This window comes from Solea solea, chromosome 11 (assembly GCF_958295425.1).
Source record: "Solea solea chromosome 11, fSolSol10.1, whole genome shotgun sequence".
Classification (NCBI taxonomy): domain Eukaryota; kingdom Metazoa; phylum Chordata; class Actinopteri; order Pleuronectiformes; family Soleidae; genus Solea; species Solea solea.
In genome coordinates, this window is record NC_081144.1 from 8,582,222 (window position 1) to 8,609,093 (window position 26,872).

The 26,872-nt window shown below is 39.1% G+C and overlaps 2 protein-coding genes and 1 long non-coding RNA gene across 4 annotated transcripts in view; 1 reads left to right on the forward strand and 2 right to left on the reverse strand.

Annotated features, from left to right (window-relative positions):
* Positions 1–1,292: 1,292 nt before the first annotated feature.
* Positions 1,293–4,594, reverse strand: LOC131468611 (trypsin). Its single transcript, XM_058643064.1, has 6 exons — positions 3,146–4,594; positions 2,681–2,745; positions 2,417–2,573; positions 2,078–2,210; positions 1,717–1,974; positions 1,293–1,489 (listed from the first exon to the last, which is right to left on the reverse strand). The coding sequence occupies exons 2-6, from the start codon at positions 2,733–2,735 to the stop codon at positions 1,343–1,345; spliced, it is 750 nt and encodes a 249-aa protein (XP_058499047.1). The 5' UTR covers positions 2,736–2,745; positions 3,146–4,594; the 3' UTR covers positions 1,293–1,342.
* Positions 4,595–7,627: 3,033 nt separating this feature from the next.
* zmp:0000001088 (trypsin) lies at positions 7,628–11,565 on the forward strand. Its single transcript, XM_058643062.1, has 5 exons — positions 7,628–7,757; positions 9,694–9,853; positions 10,602–10,743; positions 10,843–11,109; positions 11,358–11,565. The coding sequence occupies exons 1-5, from the start codon at positions 7,700–7,702 to the stop codon at positions 11,535–11,537; spliced, it is 807 nt and encodes a 268-aa protein (XP_058499045.1). The 5' UTR covers positions 7,628–7,699; the 3' UTR covers positions 11,538–11,565.
* Positions 11,566–12,705: 1,140 nt separating this feature from the next.
* The window catches only part of LOC131468614 (uncharacterized), a 46,305-nt gene continuing 32,138 nt past the window's right edge, over positions 12,706–26,872 (reverse strand). The window contains exons 3-4 of one of the 2 annotated variants that reach the window (XR_009241730.1): positions 18,762–18,858; positions 12,706–14,059 (exon numbers count right to left, since the gene is read on the reverse strand). This is a non-coding gene — a long non-coding RNA (uncharacterized LOC131468614). The remainder of the gene's footprint in view (positions 14,060–18,761; positions 18,859–26,872) is intronic. The other variant, XR_009241729.1, reaches the window with a different exon arrangement.

The following is a 26,872-nucleotide window of genomic DNA, read 5'->3' on the forward strand; positions in this document are numbered from 1 at the left end:
CTAAATGTATTGTTCAACATTCAGAGTTTCAGAGAACTGATGATAAAGTGCCATCTGTCACTCAAGTAGCTGTTATGCCTCCGCTTCAGTTGTGCTGTAACGCGCTTCACTTGTGTCACTGCAGATACAAAAACAATACACTGTGTGGCTCTGAATAATTTTAATCTGATCTGGTTTAATTAGCCACTTTCTGGACCATCTGTGAAATGGCTTCACTGTACATTTACCCTTAGTTCTCATGTGGAACAGATCTGTGCCACTGGCGCACCCTTGGTAAATTGCAGTGGGAATGATACACAAGTCCTTATGCTGGGGTGTGTGTTTATAGGTCACATCTTCAGGCTTTACAAAATGTGTTTTTCCGTCTTCTTATGTGTTGTTGAGTCAAAGTTATGAGTAATCTTGTATTGCATTTTTTTATGGAGTAATGATAATTGTGAAAAAGTGACAAAATAGACAGTTTTTATTTTATTTTTGTTCATAAAAACGAGCCAAGCAAACTTTGAAATGTGACATATTTACAAATTTCACAAATGCAATAAGATTTGAACAGATTTTAGTACTTTTTGCTCAGGGGTGTTTATTGGTGAACATGTTAAAAAAAAGATCATCAGATCGCCTATGGGTTGTGCTGAAAAAGAGGATGTAAGACACTCTATGTTGCACGTTCTATCTTATTCTTATATCTGTATATGTTTTAACATAGTCATGGGGAAAAGCAGCCTAAACGCCCTGTGTTCTAAGGGTTAGAAAGGTTACCAAAATTTAGATGGTGTACGAAAGGGCCTGACTTTATTTTCATGTGGTATAGCCCAAAGTGACTCAAGCACCAAACCTTGGTACACCCCGGACTGTGTGGAGGCAAAGGGATGTGGATGTTGGGTGGATGATATTCAGAACTGAAGGAGCCTCTTTGTATGAGAGGTCAATGTCTGCAACTGAACTAGAGCTTGTCCAGATTGACATTCTTGACGATATACTGTCCACAGACACATCAGGTGTTAAATATATATTTTTTTCTGATACAACTTTTTTCTTTTCTGCTGTAAAGACAGAACAGTGTCCAAAGCAGAAACAGACATCCAACTTACAAGGAAAATAATTCACATGGCCAAATAATTGGGGATGATTCTGCTAAATAACATAGCTGTGACATACGGTATTTGCTCGTTCTGCTACTATTATAACTAGAATCAAAGGCCAAGGTTTATTTCTGTATCTCAGCTGAGAGCAATGAATGAACAAAAACATTTCCAAGAAACATAGCTTACCGCAAAATTATATTGCAAATAAACTGTAAAGTTGGCATTTTTCTTATTCAAGGTCTATGCAAAGCAAACGGCTAATCATCAATGATAGCACTTATCCATTTCATAAAGCTCTCTATGTTGGTGTAAACACCAGGGAATCTTCTGATTCCACAGCCGATACCCCAGGAGACAATGCCCTCCAAATAGCCGTCGCAGACAAGGGGGCCACCGGAATCACCCTGTGGATCACCAAGACATACGATGATACATTTTGGTGTCAAAATCTTTGCTTATAAATTATTTAATATGTTCAATTAGGAGGGGGGGTTGGGGAATGATGATACAGAATCAATTTAAAAGTAGTACATACTATATAAGATAATATGATGCCAGATCATATACTATAACATGCATAAAATGTAACTAATTTAATGAAACTAGTATAAAATAAAATGAAATAATTTACCCGGCAGGAATCTTTGGGAGAATCTGTGAATCCTGCACACAGATTTTTTGAGTTGGTCCAGCCGTAGTAGACGTAGACGAAAGGGCACTGAACCACTTCCACTTTAGCAGCACGTAGAAATTGAGAGAGTGTGTAAGAGTATAAGTGAGTGACACCCCAGCCACTGACTGTGCACTCAGTATTATAAAGTGGCATAGGGTTGCCATTAGGTAGTGCAACTGGCTGTACATAGGCATTCAACACCGCCTTCCTGTTTAACTGTAACAAAAAGCAGTTAGGAAGACGATCACCATCTGTAAGTTGCTAAGCCAGCAATCACAGTCAATGTGCCGTCAGTACTGTCAGCTATTCCTCTGCTTACCTTTAAGAGCATGATATCGTTTTGAAATGTAGAAGGGTTAAAATTATTTAGAAAAATCTCTGTGATGGTGAAGGTCTGTTCTGCAGGTCCCACACTGTACAGGTCGTGTTCGCCTAACACCACTTGCATGTTCCTAGCAGAAAAAGATGCCATAGATTATACTTTCGGATGGCAAAATACAGCAATTGTACAACCTTTCAGTAAATTTTATTCACGTACACAACCATGTATAAACACAGGGCCCGTCCAGGTCAAAAAAATACTGGAATTCCCCTTTAACACAGCCAATTACACTAACATCTCTGCTATTTCTTCCTATAGGCTAGTGTCAGCACTCACCGTCTTTCACAGTGGGCAACAGAAAGTACCCACTGAGCTCGTATCAGGGCTCCTCCACAGAAGTGTACCCCATTCTCAGTCCTCAAAGAAACCTGATATTTGATGGTGTTCGGCTCAACAATTTCACCACCGATGATCCTGTCTGTCCGTGAGAACACTAAGAGGAGAAAGCAAGTCACACATTACGGACTAAACCATCATTTTACTGCATAGCACAGTTCTGTGCTGCATTAAAGTCTTTTTGTAAAAGACTGAGGAACTTACCCGGTGTTGAGACAGCCAAAAGCAACAGCAACACACATGTTGACAAGGAACCCATATTTTTTCACCTGTAAAGGAGAGATATGGCTTTTAGCAGCAGAGCGTTTGATGTTTGAATTTGATTTAAATAAACAGCAGGAGGGTTACTGCACGCACTAAGTAAACACATGTTGTTTGTGGCCTAGTCCCTCACTTTTACTTATTTATATTGCACATATGGAACTATTTAATGGCAAAAAAATGTTATCAAATGAGCTTGTTACAACAGCTAAGCTCCCATCGAGAATATCACCAATCACAAATAGATTTTCATATCACTGTTATTTTATTTAAAGACAGGGTAAAAATATTATATTATTATAAGTTTCTGATTGCTTTTTTTTTTATGTAATGCATTATCATACCCTGAAATCTGTACAGACTATTGTATATGGAATTTTGAAATGGTCAGAATCATTATCCTCTTACCTGTGAAGTCCAAACACAGCAATCTTTAGATGATCTTCAACTGGCGAGGACCGCATTATGCTGTTGCCTTTTATATGGGTAACTGTATCCGTGTCCAAATCTTTTGTTTAAATTATCTTTTCGTCTTGTTGTGTGTTGAGATCATCTCACACTGCAACAGTGAAACTGACCCACTAGATGACAAAGCAAAGGTATTCTCTGGTTTTTTTTGGTTTTGTGCTCGGATCTTGGGATATTATGCCATTTGGCCTTGTGTATGAAACCTTGTTTGCTTGCTCTTGAGTGGGAAGATTTTGCGCGCATTTTAGTTTTGCCTAAATTTTGCCTCGGCAGTTTGAAATGGAAAACAGCTTTCACGGTTCGACGTTCATTTCTATAAATTTCATGATCTGGAGTAATATTAAATGTTTCATTTGCACACACCTTCATTTGAAACAATTACTTCATACAGAAGTGATGAGATTTATTTAACCCTTAGAACACAGAGCATTTAGGTTTAGCTTTTTCCATTACTATGTTTAAAAATATATACAGATAAGAATACGACTATATAGAATGTGCAATATAGTGTGTCTTACATGCTCTTTTGTTTGACATGTTCACCAACTGTGATAAACACACCTGAGCAAAAAGTACCCAAATCTTTTAAAATCAGATTGAATTTGTGAAATTTGGAAATACGTCACATTTCAAAGTTCGCTTGGCAGTATAAAATGAATCAGAACTTTGACTCAACAACACACAACAACACGGAAAAACACATTTTGTAAAGCCTGAGAGATGTGACCTATAAACACACACACCCCAGGATGTCCATATCAGGACTTGTGTATTATTCCCACTGCAATTTACCGAGGGTGTGCCAGTAGCACAGATCGGTGCCGTGTGAGCACTAAGGGTTAACTTGATATTGGAAACAAACTCTTTTACAGTACACACCACATTAAAAGAGTTATGAGTTTGAAAGCTTCATTTATGAATCACAGACAGTCTATCTTTATATTGTCTCCACATAAAGATAACCCACTGGACCTAAATGCTCTCAGGTTACTCTTAAAGTATCCTTTGTCCTCTACACGACAATAGGCTATGAAGTACTACACCAAACACACCCTTGTTTTGTCATACACACTTGCAGTATTTATGCAGTAGTTAGCCACTAACACAACCAATACGATCAATGCTTTAATAACTCTTTAGTAACTTTACTAACTGTTTTCTTCTTCTTCTTTTGCTCAGTGTCAGGCTTGTGACATCTCCATTTATGGATATTCAAAATTACATTATTATTTTTTTTATTAGGACCAAATTGAAAAAAAAAAAAATAATCATAATATAAGTCATATTAAGTCATAATATTAAAAAAGCCATAATGTTACGAGAATAAAGTCAGAAGATAAAAAAAGGTAATCATATTACAAGAAAAAAGTAATCACATTACAAGAAAAAAGTCATTATATCACAAGAATAAAGTCGCAAGATTTAAAAAGTCACAAAATTACAAGAATAAAGTTTTGATATTAAAAATGTCATATTATTACAAATGTGTGAGGTGTGTAAAAATGTGAGGTATTTGAAAGGGGATAAGTCAAAGCCATCACAATTACAAGAACATTTACAAAAACGAAAGAAGAAAAAAGGCTCATAAAATGCGTGACTAAGTTTGGAGAGTGGGTTGTTTCTTTGTCGTAACCCTTAGTGCTCACTGGTGCACCCTGGGTAAACTGCAGTGGGATTAATAAGTCCTGATACATAGGTCACATATAGGTCACATCTTCAGGCTTTACAAAATGTGTATTTCTGTGTTCTTATGTGTTGTTGAGTCAAAGTTATGATTCAATCTATATTGCTTTTTTTTTTTAAACCGAGAGTAGTGATACTTGTGCAGAAGTGACAAAATAGACCGTTTTTATTTTATTTTTCGTTCATAAAAAAAACCGCCTAAATGCTCTGTGTTCTAAGGGTTTAAAAAAAGAAACCACAGTAATCTCAAAAAATACTTTCATGCTCCTTTTTTTCATCATTTAGGCATGAGTACATCGTAATTAGACACCGAGGACAATTTCTAGGAAATGAGCTAAAAATAAAATGTGATATAATTAAATCACAGGCCACATAATGTATACAATTGCTATTGTTTTTTCCAGGTCAACAACTTTAAGAAAACAATCAGGCTTTTAGAGTAAATGCTAAATAATAAATGCTTTGGATCTCCTTCTACAGCAGTGATACAATTACAACCGCGGTGTCATTCCACTCTAAACACTGAAGCAAGATTATGTCAGAATCCACATGGTGCCTTTCCAGTGAAACATTTTGTTTTTTCCCTCAAGGGGGTAGTATACTTTTAAAAATACCCTTAATAATATTCAGGGCATGTGCAAACCTGTATTAACACAGTGGAAATGATATTTAAAGATAATAACGATTTGTTAAAGTGTGTAACAGTGTGTACGAGTTTGACAGGATTAGTGATATCTCGTGGTGACACTGAGAAGTATCACAAACTGAGAATCCTTTCCCAAAAGGATCAGGGAACTACAGCCACACCAGAAATGACAGAGGGAGAATTACAGCCACCAGGAACCGAAATTGAATTCTTTATAGCTGAATGTGAACAATTTGAATAATTGCTTTTAAAATCTGAATTTGAAAAACCTAATTTGAAACTCCATTCAAATTCCTGATGGTAAGACAAAACCAATCGAGCACAGACAGAAAGAACTCCGTTTTCCGTCTCTTGACTCGGCGCATTAACAACTGGAGCCGAGAGAAGTCAGCATGATGTCCACTGACCAGCAAGTTAACTCTCAGGTGTAATAAATTCACAACACTCACTGTAAGTCGCACAAACAGAGACTTCCGACTCGAGCGCAAGAGACCTGAGATTTGTCTTCATATGTTTGCAGTTGCACACAGAATCAACATTGTTCAATTGGGGTTCAAATTGAGTGATTCACATTCAGACATCATCCATTTTCTACCGCTTTATCCTCCACATGAGGGTCACGGGGGGGTATCACCAACCATTCCCTCTTACACTCTCAACTACAGTCAATTTAGGGTGTCCAATTTACCTAATCCCCACATTGCATGTTTTTGGACTGTGGGAGGAAGCCGGAGAAAACCCACGCACACACGGGGAGAACATGCAAACTCCATGCAGAAAGGCCCTTGTTCCAACCGGGTCTCGAACCCTGGTCTTCTCGCTGCAAGGCAAGCGCGCTAACCACTACAACAACCGTGTGGCCCATAGTCAGACATAAGGACTTCAATTTTAATTCCTAACGGAACAGAATTCTCCCCATAGTGTACACTCTTTCACAGATCTCACCACTCTTCCACTGTTTGTTCCATTCTCCCATTCTCTTTTTCTTGGTTTACGCATCTTCATAGGTTTTCACTTCACAAGGCAAAATGTGCGTGTGTTAATGTCGCCGTAGGAACATATAAAAGGCTTACTCTAAGGCTCTATCCACACGGAAACAGAACAAAGCGTAAACAATAAAATTGCCGTAAACACGGCATCGCCTCAGGAAATGTCTCCATTCACACCAAACCACCCAAAGCGACTTAAAGCGCTGTAGTACATATGCCAGGTCTGCAAGTGGCGCTATAACGCTGCTAAGAAGATGTTGTACACATTACAATCACAGAAACAGTGACAATTATCATAAAGCAAGCAGTGTTGCAGACTTAGTGACCTAGTGTCGCAATGTTTAGCGACTTTTCAGACCTCTTTCTTTTCTTCTTTTTTTTCCAAAAAAGCGACCAGTGACAGTGACTGAACAGTGGGGTCATGTAAAAAAGTCATGGTCAGTACTCGCAGGGATGAGAGACATCGTAACAGCCCAGCTCTAGCGATCAGTATCAGTAAATCCAGCTGAGGTCAGGGAAGTCCCTAGAGAGTTGGCACCAGTGGTGAGACCTACCTGCAGGGCTGTGCTCCATTTTTAATGACACACGTCTCTCGGAAAGATGTGCGGTGGCAGTCCTGCCTTGACCTGGACTGATATGAAAGCCTTTGCTGGTTGTCATCAGTCAAATTCCTCATTAATCCTTCCGGGGGGGCAATCAATAAGGAGATGAAGAACGGCAGAGACCCTCGTGCTTTTATTGAGGATAACGGCAGCCCTTTTGATCCATATTAGGAGCTTCAATCAGAAGCTGAAAGTATCTTATATTGACCATTGGTGACACACCAATGACATCAGAGCAGCTGTTCAATAACATGTTAAAACCCTAAATGAGAACCTGATGTGCAGGTTGATGACACCACAATAAACAAAGTATATCCTTTACTTTTTATGTGACATTAAACTGGGTACAATGTAGGACAATATAGGACAGTCTGAATGGGCCATGGAAGAGGTGAGACAAGGGGCTGTGTCACTATGGAAGCTTTAATTATATATCCATCCAGGACAAGGAGGTGACCATGGAAACGGAAATAAGAACTACAAGAAACCCGAGAGTGCAGAAGCAATGCCTCTATGACAAGATAAGGCAGCACACAGCCCCTCATTGTGTGCAGACTGCTGTTCCATTTGTCTCATGATGGATTTGTCATCTTTGTTGATTGGTATACTGCTGGAAATTCTGACTGTAAATTGTGAGTAAGCTTATTTTTCTTGAATTTGCAGGTTATTTATGAAGGGGCTATAAGTGAAGTGAAGTTGAACCCCTGGGTTACAGTGACAAGGGGAATGTAGAACTTACTTTGTTGCGTGAGACTTACTATGTGTAATATGCTATTAGTATTCTTTCCATCAAAATTTTAAAATATCCCTTTTAGCAGAGCTACTTCCACTTCTGATTCTCCCTTGAGATGGCATTTTGGCAGGGAAGTGTTACTCAGATCCATTTTTATCTGGTCATGACTGAGTGTCTTTGCTTAATATCGTACATCAGCCTGACAGAGTAAAGTGGAAAGGGGAATATGGGGGAACATGTGACTTGAAATGAAATGACAAGATGAGGATAATATAAATATAGATTAGGCACATTATTTTGTTTGTGATATTTCTATGATGCAAGATGATATTCATTAGAACTGAAAGGGTTTGGCTCCAGTGTGGCGAGACCATTGTTAAGTCAGGCTACGTCCAGTAAGCACACATGATAGTTACTGGACGTACATATAATAGTTTTTGTTACATTTCCTTGTTGTTGTTCAGTACACCGAATATAGTTTGTGGATCACGATATTTTGACACGAAAGGGTCAATAAAAGTGTGTTTAGTCAGGAAAGACAAATGAAAACAGACGAACGCGAACAACAAAAATAACAATAGTCCACACCCTGTTTTGTCCCTGGCAATTATGTCACAAGGATACAACATGAAAGGGGATTCTGATAAACATCTTGAACCGGTTTCGGATGTGGGGACTGCTCATTTACGCACGCAACAGTGGTGAAGACTGATGAACGTTACTTTCCTGTAGCTTGTTTTTACGAAATTATAGGAGAAAATTCAAAACAACATTGAATTCATTGTGGATTACGATACCACCTGTAAAGAGATAATTACATGTACTAAATATACAATACTCCATATAAAGATTTGCAGTGTTCACAAGAACCAAAAAGAATGGAAATGTTTATTCTGTGTAGTCCAGTACACGTGACACAACATCACTGTTAAAGGTTCATTTCCAAGGTCGCACATAAGCACCTGTATGTGAGTTTATCGCAGCGTATAGAGTTACCGTTACGATTTCTATCTGTTGACACGCAACATTGCTGCTAATTATAGCGTGAGATCCGTATCGACAACAGCGCAGAGGTATTGTTTCAGTCCTGACGTAGATTTTGGAAATGAGCTTGTGACTGCAACGTACTATGTTGATATCCCTTTAAAATGTATTTGTACAGTTTATTCAATACGTCAACGGTGCCATAAAATTGAGTCAGTGGAGTTGTAAAAACACACCCTTACGTTTACGTGCATCGTATTTCTTAACAACTCAATGGTTTGCGCGTGGTTTCACTGGGTGAAAATCTGTAGCAAACAAATGACACTAAGAACAGGTACACAGCGACACAAATATATAATTTCTTATCATTTATAAGGGTATAATATTGTCAGTAACTACGTAAAAGTGCCTTGGGATAACGTTTGCTGTGTTTAGGGCTGAACGATTGAGAATAAATATTATTTTGACTGATATTGCGATTGCGGTATGATTTGCGATATTAGAGGGACTGGTGATTTTTACATAATTGTTCTTATACTGAGCAAATCTGTGCGAAACAATGACGTTTTCTTCTGTCAGGGCAAAATGTAATTAATGGTATTTAATGGGATCTGATAGGCGTTTTGGCTTAAAATTGCATTTTCTTTTTTAAATTTTTGATGAATTGTTTAGCTCTAGTTTGTGTTTCTATATTAGTCAATTTGTAATTCTCACTGAAATGTGGCAAGAAAGGGAGATGTTCCAAATGTCACTTGAGTAAATGTATTTCGTGTCAACATGAGATAAAGACGGCCACTGTGAATCAGAGTACCTCAAACTTGTCTTTGTTTCTATGTATGTGTGTGTCACAGGTCAAAGTGACCCAGGCGACCGTATAGTGGGAGGAACCACACCGGTTCCAAATTCAATCAAGTATATTTTGTCGATACAGACCCTAAACCACCAGCACATCTGTGCAGGCTCCCTGATAAACAATTACTGGGCCATCACAGCAGCACACTGTTATATGGAGTAAGTTGAATATTTTTTCCCCTCTCCCAGGTACACTGGTTGTAGCAGCTTTGTGACAGAAACACTAACACTAACTGGCATTAATGTAGGGACATTTACCTGGTGAGAGTATGATTATTTTTTACTAAGATTTATGTCTAACCCTGGTGCCGTTAACTTTGGCCGACCTGGCCACCCCTCATCATTGCTTGCAGCTGTCTCTAGGTTTTGGGAATGGATTGTTTTTGTATTTCAAGTTATGTGGAATAATACCCATGGGTCTAGTGGCTTACACATAATCAACTGGATTACACGGTGCTGCTCAAACAGCGCTCCGAGCTCAGTGGACTCCAAATACAACAATTTTGAATTTATTTCATTTCAACACACTCTGCAAAAATAAGGCTAACCTAATAATGCCTCCCATTAATGTAAAAATTCCTTGATCATGTTTTATGGACTTATAAGAAGATTTTTTTATCACATTATTGGGAGTTCACTGATGGCGTGTCACACTTTAATTTACAATGTAATGTTACATCTGTACATCAGCAATTGTCACTTCCAGTATTTCCTATTGTCTGTTCTCAACAGCTCCGTTAAACAGGCAACGGACGACTTTAGTGTCCCTAGCACTTCTTGTTTGATCGCTGTCGTAAAGACACAACAATAACGAGATTCCAGTAATAGCCACAAAGTGAAACAAAGGCCATTGAGACCATACCATTTTAAAATGAATAATTTAATAATTTAATCTTCATCTGTACAGCCCAGAAAGAATGGTGGTAGTGGCAGGAGACTACTCTCTGTCCATCTATGAGGGCACAGAGCAAGCAATGATGCCCTACCTCTTGATACCCCACCCTGAGCATGACAGCAGCACCAAAGACAACGACATCATGCTCATAAAGGCACAGTATCTCCTTCCAAATATATTTCTCGATATGTCTGAATCCTTTTTTTGGGAATGTTTGTTACGTTACTTATTACACTGTTCACTGTCTCTTCAGTTCAGGACCCCTTTCAACTTAACCAGCTATGTTTCCACCATCCTGATGCCCCGGCAAGATGCCTCCATACCAGAGGGGCAAATGTGCCGGGTGTCAGGCTGGGGACTCACCAACCCCAGTGGAGGAGAGATTCCCTCAACCCTCCTCACAGTCAAGCTCCCCATCTTCTCCACTAAAAAGTGCAACAGCAGCGAGTCTTTTGACGGCAAAATCACAGAAAACATGCTGTGTGCTGGTTATAGCACCGGTGGAAAAGATGCTTGCATGGTACGATAATAAGTATTATGATTATTTTAACGCAGAGTGGCCCTGAAGGCCCTGGTATACATCCACGCATATGCCACACAAACCGAATGTAACATTGAGAGGTTATTTGTTGAAATGTAATATGGCATGCATCCATATTTTTTGGATGATTGCTGTAATTCAGCCTTTTATAGGTACAAAAAAAGGTGCTTACTTTACGGAGGCGGTGACTCTTCTCACTCTGTGATGTTTCTTCCCTGCTCTCTCAGGGGGACTCTGGGGGTCCGCTGATATGTGAAGGCCGGCTCTACGGTGTGGTGTCCTGGGGGAAAGGATGTGCTGAAGCCAAGTTACCTGGTGTCTACACTGCTGTGTCGAAATACCGCAAGTGGATAGACAACACCGTATTCAATCACTATAACAGGTGTGACAAAAATTTGTTTCTGTAATAAAGACAAAACACCTGCTTTGATGTAATGGTAGACTGTATGCTCTCTTTATCATTTGTGCATATTTGATTATGTGTTCATGTGTTAAGGGACGATTTCAAACATTCTGGGAAACACACAGTGTTGCCTACTTATACTGTATACCTTTGACTGCGACTAGCAACAAACCGAAGCCGCCACGCGCTGATCTGTAAATGTAAAATCTTCTTTCACTAAATAAATCACTGCATTCAAAAACAAACAAAAAAAGACTAAGTAACTCCACCAGAGTGTCTCTTTTGGGTCACTTTTGCCAGTCCCAAGCCCGGATAAAGGAGGAGGGGTGGATTTAAAATACAAGAACAGCCAGAAGAATGTTCTAAACATATTTATGGTGTTTTTTACTAAATTTTTGTCTCCCCCACAATGTTATTTTACTCTCCTACAGTGTCCATTACAATTACATACACGTGGCCAATTACGCAAATTAGGGGATGGTGTCATTTAGCGTCTTTAAGGACAGCCAATAGCTACAGTGAACCCACACATACATGGCTGCTCATTCACGCTTCATTATGGATCCATTGCTTGAAATGGTTAACTTTACAAAGTGGCAGCTTGAGCAATGATTCCAATTTAACTGTACACTGCAACTGAAGCGCTAATATTTTCCCTGTTAGCAGTGCTGTGTCATTGAGAGTCCACCCAATTATGCTACTGCTTTAGCAAGCCTTGCTATGATTCTAAATTCTGATAGCAACCTCCAGCACCAACCATTAAAGCAGTGCATATGTGCAATTACAGCTTTATTCACTTTCTTGCCAAAAGTAGTAGAATCTTATTGAGTATGCTAACTGAAGCTAGCCTACAGCTAGCATAAAGACTGGAGGCATCAGGACACCACTAACAATGTCCTTGCACCTCTAACATGTAATTAACAAAACATATCAAATTAGTTTCATAAGTAAAGAAACCAAAGACATTAAAGTTGTATTTTATCTCATTCTTAGCAAGACAGTAAATAAACACATTTTTTCTCAGGTAATTGACAAACCGGGCATTCTGACCACATTACCACAACATAATGAATGCAGTGCCATATTGCTGCATAAAGTGCTTGAAACCAGGGCTTCCAAAATGCACTAGCAAAATGAAATGCAAATCATCAGCAACATATTGGAACAATATTGGAAAATACCTTTAAAATCAGTTGTAAAAAGTACAGGATAGAGCTGGAGCTGAAATTATTGTCACCTGTTTTCAAAACAAATAAATTACCAAAACGTTAACTATCATTTTCTAACCAGATTTTATTACTTTTGGATTGTTGTGGTGTTATTTGAACAAAAAATCAAAGAAAATCTAATTTGAATGAAAAGAGAAAAAAGGGTAATTTCTCCCTCATTGTTTATGGGTTTGTTCTGATTGCAAAAGCAAATTTTGCTTTCAGACTTTCAGTCAATTCCAATACTAGTGAACACAGGCATCAACAATGCACACATGGATTTAGACTGACAGACTAACTTAATCAGTTAAAGACCACTGTGTTGACATTAAGTTAAAGAAGCAGGTATATTTCTTTCTGCCAATTCCAAGGTTATTTATGGACTTGCCCTCTTATAAAATGCATAAAGTATGGACCCTGGGTAGGGTCATGGTGGGAAATATTTTTAGACCGAACGTTTGCGTTCCCTCGCAATAGTTTTCCCTCCCCGGTATTACCCAGAGCTCCCTGGCTCTCCCTGACCCTACCCACGTGCCGTAATAAAGCACATTTAAGTGCAAGTGTTGACTAAATGCATTGGATTAGGCTAAAACAGAGGACTAAAGTGTGTTGTAAAACAATTTCAGTAACGATTGATTTCTTGTTTTACACAATTAATAAATGACCGATTATTAACATTTTTTTCCCTGGTTGACTTCTTTTACTTGAAATCATAAATCCAAATATTGTGGCTATGTTTAAAACTGCAACACCTGCGATGTTGTGGATGTGCCAGAAACAAAGCAAGTTGGGGGGAAGATAAAACTGAACAACCTCCATAGTCATCAGTGCTCATGGTATTATTTTGCAATCTTTGAATCGATTGTTTAGATGATCTGCTTTATGCAATGAATGACCACTGTCTCACGCTTTGAGAAGTAAGGATTGACGAATAGACGGAGGAGAAATTAAAGTGTTCACCCACGTCTTATGTTCCCACTAACGAGACAAAACTGATAAAAAAAACAAACCCACATGCATTGCTGGGGAGTGAACGCTGACTAAGTGGGAGTGGAGGTAGGATAGATAACTCGCACAGTCACACGTCAGTAAAGCACTTTCAGGGGAACACTTAAGTCAGTGCACTAATGAATTTTTAAAAACTACCACAATCTCATGTGATGAAGAGTGTAAGTCTCAGTTTGCTTGTTGGCTTCTCGGTTTGCGTTGTAACCCTGTAATGCCCTCATGAAAAATGCATGGCACCAATCTTCCCTCTGATCTGATGACTGGACTCCTGCCACCTTCATGAAACCACTGCCTCAGCCAGCAGTGATTCCTGTAAGGACGAACAAAAGCCTGGTCAGGTGAAATCAGTAAAGATCGCATCGCACCTGAAATGTGTAGCCGATCATGACAAAACAATAGTTGATGGCCTACTTAAAGGTGTCTCCGGTTTCCCTGCTCAGGCCTGTTTCTCTGTGGTGATGGGTGTGTCCCTGCCCGATGTGATTGATGAATTTCAGCCTCTTAGTTACAGAAAGGTCTGTGACTTTTTGTTTTGTCAAGAGAAGACCTCTCTGAGGAGTGTTAGCGGGGATTGTCCATATAGATTGGGGAGTACAGATTGTAATCACCAATCCCAGGGAACCTTCTAATGACGCACTCGGCGACTAATAAAAGTTTGTTTATTAAAGTTTAAAAGGATATTGTACAGATGCTTAAGCATTCAGTGGGTAAGAATTTGTGGTTTCCAAAGACATGCAGATTTGGGTGTTAGGCAAATTGGCCACTCTAAAATGATCATAGGTGGGGGAGTGAATGGTTGTTTGGCTCTATGTGGCCTTGTGATGGACTGGCGAACTGTCCAGGGTGTACCCTTCTGTTCACCCTATGTCAGCTGGGATTGGCATCAGCACCCCCCACGACCCTCATGGGGAGGATAAAGCGGTAGAAGGTGGATGGATGGATATTTTTGTTCTAACCCCTTTTTATTGTACACAAACATAATTATGGGTAATCATTTCTGCTCCCAAAATCCCCAAAATGTTACACACTTGATTGGAGTATCAAAGACAGAAAATACATAGAGAAAGAAATATGCAATTGCTGTTGTCATGGTGATAACTGGTATTATCGATTGTATATATATCGGATTCGATATATATGACCTGCTAGCAAACATTTGGTATTATATTCTGTCTATAGTCTATCACCACACTAGCAGCTGTGTTTAAAGGAATCAGGTCATGTTTTCAATATAACATGATATGAAATGGTGGGCCGCATGTAGTCGATTGGGTGGGATGGTGGGCACATGTGGCCCATGGGCCGCCAGTTTGACACCACTGTTCACTCTTAATAATAATAATAATAATAATAAATTTAATTTAAAAGCGCCTGTCAGGTCACTCAAGGACACTTTACAAATAGAATGAATTAAAATCTCAAATCTTCCTGTAACCTTTGGTTATTGTGTCATTTCTTCATTTCTCCTGTCAAAGTTGGATGTTGAGTGACCGAGTGAACGGTTGTCAGTAGTTTAAAGGAGGGGCGAATTGTCACAGTTGCTGTGAGATAAATGTACGGCAGCATAAATGACCACATTTCCCTCTGAAATACAGCAGAGCAAAAGTAGAGAAATTATATTTCAAGAAAACGTCGGCCGTTACTTCAGATGTATGTGCTGACATCTCACCTGTTGCTGATGTTTGAAGTATTCAGGCAATGTTTTGACTGCTTTTGAAAAGAAAGTCTGAACAAAAGGTAGTGGCTGATAAAAGCAGATTCAAATGCATGTGACTTCTTTAGACCACCAGGGGGCATGTGATCATTAAAGCATGAGGTATGGAAAAACAACAGAGAGGTGCAGGCCTGTGGGCACTTCCTCCTCTTCTCTTCTCTCCTCCTCCTTGATTATAATAAGCCCTTCCTCTGAAGTTCTGTGTCTCTGCATGAAATTATTACATCAAACTGGGAAAGAAATGATTATGAATCTATGAAAATTAAAACACAATCATGACGGTTGCGTTTTAATCCTGCTGCTTATGCTTCATTTGAGGAAGACTGAGAAGGTAGGGAGGACAAAGGGACAAAGAGAGGAGAGACATTTGAGAGCTGAGGTCTGGAGAGCAGGCGACTGTCCAACTTTAGTTGGATGTCAGGAAGCTCCGAGGCATGACAGAGGTTGAGAGGAAAATGTGACTGGATTATTCTCCTCAAAACCAAAGAGCCATTCAATTTCAACAGCAATCTTCTTCTCCTTTTTCTTATACGACCCTGCAGAGATTCATGCACTTTATTTATTTATTTTTTACTGTTTCTGTCCGTACTTAAGTGACATGTCTTCAGCCTGAAGGGATTTTCATGAATCTGGGACAAGCATGTGTTAAATATGCAGAGAGTGCAAAAATTTGGCTCAGAGGCAAAGACTCAATTTTGTATTTTCTCTTTTTCTTCCAATTTTGTGAAGTATTATTTTTAGTAGCCGTAGTTTTTAAGAGGAATGGACAGAGGCGGTGATGAAGAGTTCCATTATATGATTCTTTACCTTATGTTGTATTATTATTGTGCATTCTTTGCCTAGTGAAAGGATTCTTAAGGGCTGAACTACTCACCAGAAATGGATGTGGCCACAGACCCTCTGCTAAATTCAGAACTCAGAGTCCATTGTCACATCAAGTTTCAAACCTAAGACTAAATAAAACATTAACTAACAAAGAAAACATGTCATGGATTTTAGTGGTAGAAGACAGGACCTTCAATTTAACAGCAACCGCATCATTTTTACTTACACTCTTACAACTATTTGCAAAATAATGAAGCTGTAAGCATAGTTATTGGAATATTTTATCTTTTGAAACATCTTTTATATCATGTTGTGGCTCGTTTTTAATGAACACGTCTAGAGTGGCTGTCTTCGGTTATGTTGCATGAGCTCATACAATGGCAATAAAGATTTCTGATTTCTGATTCTCTCTGCACTAACATCCATTATGTCAAATTCTGCAGAGTTTGTTTCACCTGTCCATTTAGAAGAGATCGTGTCATGTGTCTTGTCCGTCTTTGAAAAAGATTGGTGATCATTCCTAAGATAAATAATTATGAATACTTATGAATAAGTGTACGTACACTCAAAACACTAATATAAGTAGGTAGTAGGTAAGTAAGTAAAGTTTATTTATATTGCACTACTCAATTATAAATAAAATAAGAAAATAAGTTGTCAAACACAAATTCAAATCAAAGCCAAAGCCTGTCTAAAAAGATAAGTTTTCAACTCCTTATATAACCAAATTAAAAAAAAACACACATACAAAAGTACTTCATTAAAACTTGATATTGAGTGGCAGAGCTGCATGAAGTTGATGTTTGAAGCATCTGCTGGAACAGGGGCCACATTTACAAATACTGCGATACATCACAGCTATAATGTAAGAGCCCATTTTTGGTGTTTTTGTTTTTGGAACCTCGCACCACTTCGTAGGGGGATGTGCTCTCCATGAGACAAAGGTGATATACCTCAGGTTAATGGGAGTGTTGGTTGTTGCTCAAACAGGAGGAGAAGCATACAGTTGTTTGACTGTGTATAATGGTTTGTTTTATTATATTTTGAATGAATAATTGTTTTGGGTTTGATTCAATGGAATTAATAAAAACTTTGATTTTGGCACTTTGGAGAATGATTTCTTTTTTTTTTTACACACGTCAGAACCTGTCAGCAGCAACTGGTGTGGCCTTTTTTGATTGGCAAAAAGACACTATATATTGTTTAAATGGGCTTCCCAGTGCACTTTTTCCCTCTGAATAATTAATGTACAGTGCAGAGCCCCTGCAGTTTGGGGGCAGCGTTGCACCTTTACATAACTGATAACTCTCATACAAGAGACATCTGCTCAGCTACAAGACCAAAAATAAATAAAAAATGTTTGTTGTGACAGTCTGAAACAGGAAAACAGAAAATGATCAGTACTGAGAAGCAAGATGGAGATGATGATTGGAAACAGCAGCACTCCAGTTTCCATGAAAGACGTTTACCACAGAGGCTGAGTGAGATCATCCGTCTTTTCATCCACCTCCACAGTCGAGTGAGACGAACGTCTCTACGTTCACAATCAAAAAATGTCACTGAAGTTGTTCATTAATCATCAAATGCGTGGATTGTCTTTGGTTTTGCTCTTCAATAAGTAGAGAATGAATGGTGAGACATAGTTTGAAGAAGCTGCTTCCAAACCTTTTTTTTTAACGATTATTTTGAGGCTGCTGCCTTCAATGTCCTTTTTATTTCTTTCTCTGTGGATTTATCAAGTTTCCCCCGCAGAGTATTAGCAGGAAGTGGAGCACGTTAATCATGTTTCCTGACTTAGGACTGCCATCAAAGGCAAGCAGGCAGTGCTTTGTTCTTATGTGAAGATAGTGCTGATAACCCCCTGGAGCCTGAGATCAGAGTTTGCTGACACTATTCCCCCACCGTTTTATCAACTCACTTGTGGAAACATCATAACAAGTTTATGGTCATGGTTTCTTAGGTATCGCCTCCAGTGGTGGATTCACTCAAGCAGTGAAATCAGGCACAGGTATCTGTGCTTTACTGGTGTATGAAACACTTTCACAACGGAAAAGTGGGTGGATGGATGGATGGATAGATAGATGCACAATGTTGATTAAGCCGATCAGATCAGTTTCTCAGAACAGTGGTGCTTTATTTTCATGTGTGCTGTTCACTGCATAACGCAGCTCCAATTTCCCCGGATGGACACTACGTTAAATGACAGATGTACTGTACAACACACATAACACGCTGAAGCACTGTAGAAAGATAACAGCTGTCTCTGCATGTGTGTGTGTGTGTGAATATTTCATTGTACAGGGAACCGTGTTTCTTTACTGTGCATATGACAATAAACACTTTGAATCTTGACTATGTGAGACAGTGTTTTGGTAATAGAAGTTACACCCTAGAGCTTTAAGAGATTGCAGTGCTTATACAAATTGCAAAATAAACATGGTGTACTTTGTTTTGTTCAGCAGACATGAGTCACCTGATCTTCGTCACCAGCCCACTGAGAGTTTTGAGATGTGTGTCGTGTAAATCTGGTATGCTCTGAGATCTCTGGTATGCCCTCTAGTGGTATCCTTCTGTAACACATACAGTACACAGTGGTTAAAAACATGTAGTGTTTACACTTACACTGCTAAGTAACGTGCATTTTTACTCTATATGAGCACATAGTTGGTGCAATGAAGTAAGTTTCTTATTTAGGCCCAGAGCCATTTTTGTAACTACTATATGTTTCACTGGTCGTGAGAGTAAATGAAGATTTCTAAGCAACTGCGTTACTTAAAAACTTGACAGACCCAAAGTGACACTTTCTGATGGAAGACAATTACAGCCGTGTGATGAATGAAAGAGGTGTTGGAGACAGAGGGCACAAAGTAAGGGAATCAGCATGAGGCTTGTTGTCACTGTAACACTCCCAGTTTTAACAACACACATCCACAGTCTCCAATCCAATCCAGCAGCGAGATGCAGGTTTATGTAACAACAAATCACAGCGACAACCCCATTGCTGAGCTGGGCTTCTTGCTCTAGGCGTGCGCCTTGCATGCCTCCGGCGTAAAGTGAAACGTCAGACCCTGTGTAACAGTGCCAAGAGACATTTTGCTTTGACGTTTAAGAAACTAGACAACGTTGAAATTGTCTAAGGTAAAGGTAATGAGAGGACAAAGTGGAGCAATTAATCTTCATGCGCTCCGCTGTGTGAACTGATGCTGCCACTCACAAGAGACCATAATCACACTTCCACCCGAATCTAGGAGAGAGACAGAGAAGAGAAGAGCTGCCGTGCAAAGAGCAATGAGGGAGGCTGTGGCACTCTGATTGGTGTTATGTGTGCAGTGGCTTCCAAGTTCCCTTTTTGAAGCTGACCCGCATAGAATTGTAAATGTACTTGGCAAACAGTCTGAATCTTCAATGGATCTCCCCACAGAAAAGCCACTTTAACAAGCGTTCTCTTTATAGTCTCGCTGGGAAGAACATTCGATCCCGTGTCAAAGAGCACACGGTGTCACAACTGAGCCTGAGCTGCTTTCATCACGCACCTCTCCAGGTCACCACTCTGAGTGAGGGTGTTGAGTTTGGTCTCTGTGGAGCCACAGTGTCATCCAGCAACTTAAAACAATTGAAACTGCCAGAGTTGGACACAGTGGTTGCAGGGGCGCGGACAGTGGATACTGATCATCGTGAGAGACAGCCGCCACCTCCACCCCCACTGTCCTATTTGTGTTTATGTGAAAGCAAATTCTTTTAGCCCTTAGTTCTATCCAAAAAAGCCCAGTTCAGTGCTGTGCACCTTGGCTGCTGGGTAGCACTTCCAGCTGGAGAGGGCAGACAGATTCCATCTCATCCATATGCAGAATGCAAAACCACTGCCAGTTCCCCTTTGCTGCCAGGCAGTGATAATTTGTGGAGGAGAAGAAGGGGTGGCAATCGATTAGGAGAGAAAGACGGATGGGATATTGGAATAAACAGGCCTGGTCTTAATAGATCCACATGACTGCCCGGCCAATCCCAAACAGAGACAGGTGTTAGAAGGCTGCAGAGCCTCGAGCCTCGGGGCAAAGCACACGCTCCCATATAATGAAGCTGGTGTCAGAACCACGGCAGGAAGACAGCAATCTTTGTGGGAAGTCATGAAACTTCTTGTGAGAGGAGGACATAAATAAAGTCAAGAGGAGTTGTCGAACTGTGATTGGGTCTGACAGAGAATACAAATGAGTGATACTGTGTATATGCAGCGTTCTGGGACAGGCAGAAAACACATGTGAACAAAATCAACAACAAAAACATTAGAAATACCAAATGCATAGAACAACATGACACTAAATCCTGAAATATACTGGCTGTAATCTGATCCCGTGTTTCCCGGCAAAATAAATCAATATAGAGTTGCAGGAGTATTTGTTTGGTCCATAAAATGTGAAAAAAAATGCTGAGAAATGTTTTTCCCAAACCTCAAAATGATGATGTTCTCAAATGTTTTTGTCCACAAACCAACATTTCTTTGTCAAATGGAGCAAAGAAACCAGCAAATATTCACATTTACGAAACCAAAACATCATTAAGCTTGTTTTAATTACTGAAAAACTCAATAATCAATAATCAAGAGAGTTGAAAATGACATGTAATATTGTAATGATAATTAATTTAGTAATTGATTAATAACTGATTAATCGATTAATTGTTGCAGCTCTAAATAAATATATACATTGTTTATTGTTGCCCCACTGCATTTTTTCCACCTTCTTTTATTTATGTATCAAATCATACACACATTTACTGTATATGTAGAGTGCATATTATATGAACAAAAACAGAATAAGAAACAATTTATAGAACACATAAAATAAAAACAAAGCATAATATATAATAAAGACTAACAAAGGCTGCTCTCTTTTGAATCTATAAATCTTTAAAATATCTCTATTTTAAAGTCTATTCTCTATTCTCTATTCTAAAATCTTAAGGCCCTTTTTAAAACACTATACATTTTTATTATTTTTCTTTAATCCATTCCTCTTTCTTACTCATTGTGGCCAAACAGAACATTGGTAACCTTTGCGAGGAAATTGGGGTTTTGGAAGAAGTTTAAATGACGAGCAGTGGGGACCTCATGAACGATATGGTTACATCAGATAAATTAATAATTTGTGCTCTGTTGTCACTTTGATTTACCAGCACTGTCGCTCATTTTTACAACAATGCTGGATTAACAAATATTTCATCCACCGACTCTCCAGCAGAGCAAGAGCACATTCACTGCCAACATAGTCTTGAAATTTGCAAAGATTTGCATTTAGTCTTATCCGTAGATTAGTATTCAGCCTTCAGGCCAACTGTCAGCTTTCGCCACCTGTACAAGCTAAAGTCCTTCCAAACCACAGATAAAGCACCGTCTACTCTGATGTATCACCTTCTGTCATTTGCATAAAACTTTGTGAAAATGATTCACTCACTGCACGAGTTCAATCTGTAATGAAACTCAAACCTTGTGGCTACAGGAAGATTAAAGATACATATCATAAAATAACAACCTTATTGCCTAATTACTGCACACAGTGCACGATCCTGAGCTTTGCTGTCAATCTGAGGTCATGTGGGAAGGTAACACTAAGCAAAGAAAAGAAAATATAAACGGAGCATCTGTGTGGTGTGGCTCAGTGTGTCTCCAGGTACAAAACAGGGCTAATGTCTTCTTTAGTAAAGGTCAGTAATTAGGATTAATGAGTCTCCAGCACAACAAGCAGGCATCCTTGCACTTAAACCTCCATTTGTCGCAGGATTCACTAAGTTCCATGATGTCCAGACTTCACCTGGTGCCCTTAATAAGGACTAGGAGGGTTAAGTGTTTCAGAGGATTACACAAAACCCAATGTTAAGAATGTAAAAGGACATAATAGTATGTATATATATGTATATATATATATATATATATATATATATAAATGTATAAACACACACATATATGTATATGTATATATACATACATACATGTATGTATATATGTATATATACATACATACATGTATACATATATATACACGTACATATATATACATATATAGTTTTCCAGTTACAAAAGAGAAACCAAAGTAGGACACAAGTAGCACTTAACCACCAGGGGGCGACTGCTGGTTGCAAACTCTGTTTGAATGAAAGTCAGTGGGGAAATGAATGAATTCTCCCGTGAAAAATAACATCAGTGAACAATTTTCCTGAGGAGAGAACGGTCTCAATCACTATAGTTTCAGGTCTCTCTCAGTTGAATGTGATGTCACTTTTTTTAAATTGTGATTCTATTTAGTGGAAAATAGACAATCAAGGAGGACATAATACAATGTGGGCAGTGAGTGATTCACAGTTGTGGTGATGTATGTGAATGTCTGGTTTCAAAAACTGGTCAAATTACAAATCTCAAAGCTTGTAATATTAGAGACGGCTTTGCTGTTCTTCACATGTCGTCTATTCTGATGAGTTGATGAGGATCGGATGTTTCAGGAAGTACACAACCATCTACATCAGTGTTTCTCGATCCATGTTTTAGATGTGTCCCTGCTCCAACACACCTGATTCAAATAAATGGATCGTTATCAGGCTTCTGCAGTGTTTGCTGATGAGCTGATATTTGAATCAGGTGTGTTGGAGCAGGGAAACATCTAAAACATGCAGGGCAGTGTAGGTCCCCAGGATCAGGATTATGAACCCCTGGAATCTACATCATCGACTTCATAATGATACTATCACCCCTTTCAGTTTAGCTCAACAAAGTATATAGTTAAGAATAGTGAACTTTGACCCTGCTTGCATTTCCACTGCTGGTTGTGCAGGTGATAGCAATGTCAGCTATGGTATGTAACTAGGGAGATCTCCCCAGTGATACAAAGTTGATTCACATTCAACATTGACCTTTTTGAATCTTGCACCTGGCAAAAACTCCATATTACAAAAAACTAAAATAAATCTTGGTGAAGGTTTCTCTCATTTTAAAATGACTAATTAAAGCTGCTTTAAATGCTGCAGTCGTTGACAAACATTGTTTTTTTTTTTTTAAATATACTTTTTGTTTATTTATTAAAACTATCACAAACCTCCAGCTCCTTTGGCTCCACATACAATTAGTAAAGTCATTTAAAATTTGGAATCCAGGTCCTGGAGGAGCGTCTGACCGAGTCACTGCTTGTGCACACACGCTGCTCTAACTCTTCTGTTGCTGTGGTTACAATCTCATGTGTGGAATGTAGCCTGCTCTGTGGTGCAGTCTGGTGTGAGGAGGAGCTCTGACAATGTTTTGAGATCGACAGAAGGGAGAGGGAGGCAGGAAGGAAGATAAATGCGTTCATATTTTTACAATCACATTCCAATAATTCAGCTTTGGACACCAAAAAGGAGGCCTCATAATTGATATTTAAGCCGCTGTATGGGCTTCCTCCTTAACAGGTTTTTATTGCCTGACAAAGCTCAGTATATTGTACAGTGTTGATTGGAATTTAGGTCATGCCAAGGCAGCTCCTATGAAATCATCATTAAGTGGAAAACTGTGGGCCCCCCCTGTGGGAACATCCACAAATCCAGTTCAGATGCTTCTTCTTCACATCATCATGTGTCTTCTGAGAGAGAGAGAGAAGCAGCATCTGTTACAGCAAGCAAACGTCTTGTAAATCCTACAAACTGCACAATTTAATTTATCACAGCCCCCGAGCAACCAACTAATGCTGGTCTCTGTCTTTTTAATTTGAACATATGTGTGATAGGACCTGTAGGATTGGATGCTGCACACTGTGCTGGTATATGAAGTCGGTGTGATGTCGTTTTTGCTGTCACAGAGAATATGTGCAATAGGCCTCAAAACCCCTTAATCTGTCGTACAAGAAATGTGATCTGTTGCCCGAAAGCCCCAAAGATGATTCATTTCATTAAATTGACGGGGGTTAGTAACAATAGTTCATGTCCTCAGCACTGAAATAAAGTGGAGGTTTGTATTCCAAAAAAAAAGGTTCCTTTTCTTTTCCTCTTCAGCAAGTTTTTCTTTCTCCGTGCATGATCTTTCCTTACATCTACAGAAATATTTACTCTGCAAAAGATAAAACCAAGAGTCTGGCTATGGACTCATTCTCCAATATAATATATAATATAACATATATATATATATATATATATATTTTTTTTTTTTTTTCTATCATTAAATATATCACAGAACCTAAAATCCACTTTACTGATTAAACAGATTCAAAATCACCAACAATAACAACTATACCAAACATATAACAGGGACAATAAAAGACATTGTACATACAATATGGATTAAAACAGTGATGGAGAGAGAGAGTTTTGAAGTTAGTAAACAAGATCTCAAAATCAGCATAATTCAATAGTTTCAGTTTCTGGTGTGTTCTTTTAATCTTTTAATCTTCTTTTAATTCTAATATCTGCAAATAAAAAAAACGCAAAGTAAGCAAAGAAGCCCGATATATTCATGTTAAAGTTAGAAATAAAACCTTAATCCAGTTCCAAAATTGTGTCGGATCTTTTGTGGATCACGCACTAACTTTTCCCTAAATTCTATGAAAATCAGTTCAGCAGTTTTTAGGCAATGCCGCTAAAAGAAAGACTGTAAACACTACCTTACTTGGTAGAGGTAATGACGGTGGGAGCTGCTGCAGAGTTGTAGTGATAAAAATGATGAGCTCCCTGGAGAAATACTCCCTCGTCACTTATAATAACTAAGGATATGTCTCCGTTCTGCAGTGATCCCAACACAGAAATTGATCCTCGTCCATGTCGATGATAAAGCTGCGTTAATGTTCTCGTGTTGTTGACGTCTCTAAACAATGTTCAGTGGAACAGATAATACAAAACAAACACGTCAGACAATTTGTCTGGAAGCTTCTTTTTTTTTTCGGCTCCCACCGGATGCTTAGTACCTTTTTAATAAGTCCTGCTGTTGTTGGTATCTCCATGGTTCAGCTAACACAGATTGAAATCGAAGTGATGGGCTGTTGTGTGTTTGCAGGTGTTGGTACATGTGTGTGTGTGTGTGTGTGTGTGCGCGTCTTAGGAGGAAGGAGAAAATTGCAAACCATTCCTCTTTTCCATACACTAATGTCTCACTTGGGCTCCCTCACTCAAATTGCTCATTTTCCAGTGGCTGCATTTTAATGGGAAGTTTGTCCTGTGAAACTGGACAACTGGTGAAAACCCACATAGAGCCATTTAACAACAGGATGTTAAATGACTCCATTTGGGCTCGTACATCATAGACGTGGCACCATACATTAAGAGCATTTTTTTGGTTTGGCCCAGTTTGATTAAAACGGGAATGAGCTTATTATGTGCACAAAACCTTATAAGAACTGTGTCCTCTGTGAGTTACATTTAATTAGAGCTGTGTAGTGGCAAAAATCTGTGATACATATCTTGATATGTAGATAGACTTTATTGCAGACTTAGGTCCATAATTTACAAACAGACAAGACGACACAAAAAGAAACTAGTACAAATTGTCGAGTTTTTTATGTCGGTACGATGAACGCGCTCAGACGGGTTTGTGCAAGTTGCAAAAGATGGGCGCCAAATTCTGTTGAGTTGAGGCCGTGGTCCCAGTTTACTTTTGTTGTTCGTCTTTGGCTGTTACAAGTTTGCTTGCTCCATCCATGTTTCCCCTTAGGGGGCGTTATAGAGCCCTGGTGCAACACACAGGTTGGGGCACTATTCCAATGTTCGCAATGACCCTAACGCTGCCATTCGCACTCAGGCCCTGATAAAAGCAAACACACAATAACAAAAACTAACTATGTGTTTTCAGAAGGCAGTTATACCTGGGTTTCCAAAGCTTAGTCGTGCAGCGGGTGTCACTATACGTAATGCTTGTCACTTTTAAAATAACTCTGTTTTCAGACTCATTGAGTCGACAAATACATTTGTACATTAGGTTTCTTAAAACCATCTGTAAGGTGCAGACACTCGAGCAGACACAAACAATTCACTGGCACGAGTCCATCTGGGCCTTTTTAGCAGGAGTCTTAGAGCATCACCATACGCCAAAAGGCCTCCTTTTTTATAATTACACCATCGATGTGCAGTGTATAGTGGGGTATAATATACTTAAAACAAAGAGAGCTTCACTGCATCAGTGCAGGCACCACATTTCCATGACAGTACATTTGCTTGAGCGTACAACACAGAGAGCAACATCATCATCATCCGCCAGTCAATCTGGTATAAGATGTCTACTACACTGCAGACACACAAGACATTTATCTTCCTTTGTTCGGCGGACCATAATAACGCTTGTTGTGGCACTATCTTTAATGTCACGTTGTTCACCGTACACAGAACACACATGAAGGAGCTGAACTTAAAAATCACCAAGTCATCAACGTACACAAGATGGTTCCCCGCTGTAGTTCCAACCTTACAGCCAGTTCTGCGTTGTTTTGAGACGTCATTAATGCAAAAATCTAACAAAACGGGGCAGAAAATGCTCCCTTGTCTGACTCCATTGCAAACCTAAAAAGGAGCAGACACACAGTTATGCCATTTGACATTCACAGTCTGGTGAGCACACCAATACAACAATTATCTAAGCATTTATAT

Coding starts and splice junctions, on each gene's coding strand:
- LOC131468611 (XM_058643064.1), bottom strand. CDS start 2,735: ATGGGTTCCTTGTCAACATGTGTGTTGCTGTTGCTTTTGGCTGTCTCA. Junction 2,574..2,680: donor TTTGGCTGTCTCAACACCGG/GTAAGTTCCTCA, acceptor TTCTCCTCTTAG/TGTTCTCACGGACAGACAGG. Junction 2,211..2,416: donor GTTGCCCACTGTGAAAGACG/GTGAGTGCTGAC, acceptor TTTTTCTGCTAG/GAACATGCAAGTGGTGTTAG.
- zmp:0000001088 (XM_058643062.1), top strand. CDS start 7,700: ATGATGGATTTGTCATCTTTGTTGATTGGTATACTGCTGGAAATTCTG. Junction 7,758..9,693: donor GGAAATTCTGACTGTAAATT/GTGAGTAAGCTT, acceptor TGTGTGTCACAG/GTCAAAGTGACCCAGGCGAC. Junction 11,110..11,357: donor GTGGAAAAGATGCTTGCATG/GTACGATAATAA, acceptor CTGCTCTCTCAG/GGGGACTCTGGGGGTCCGCT.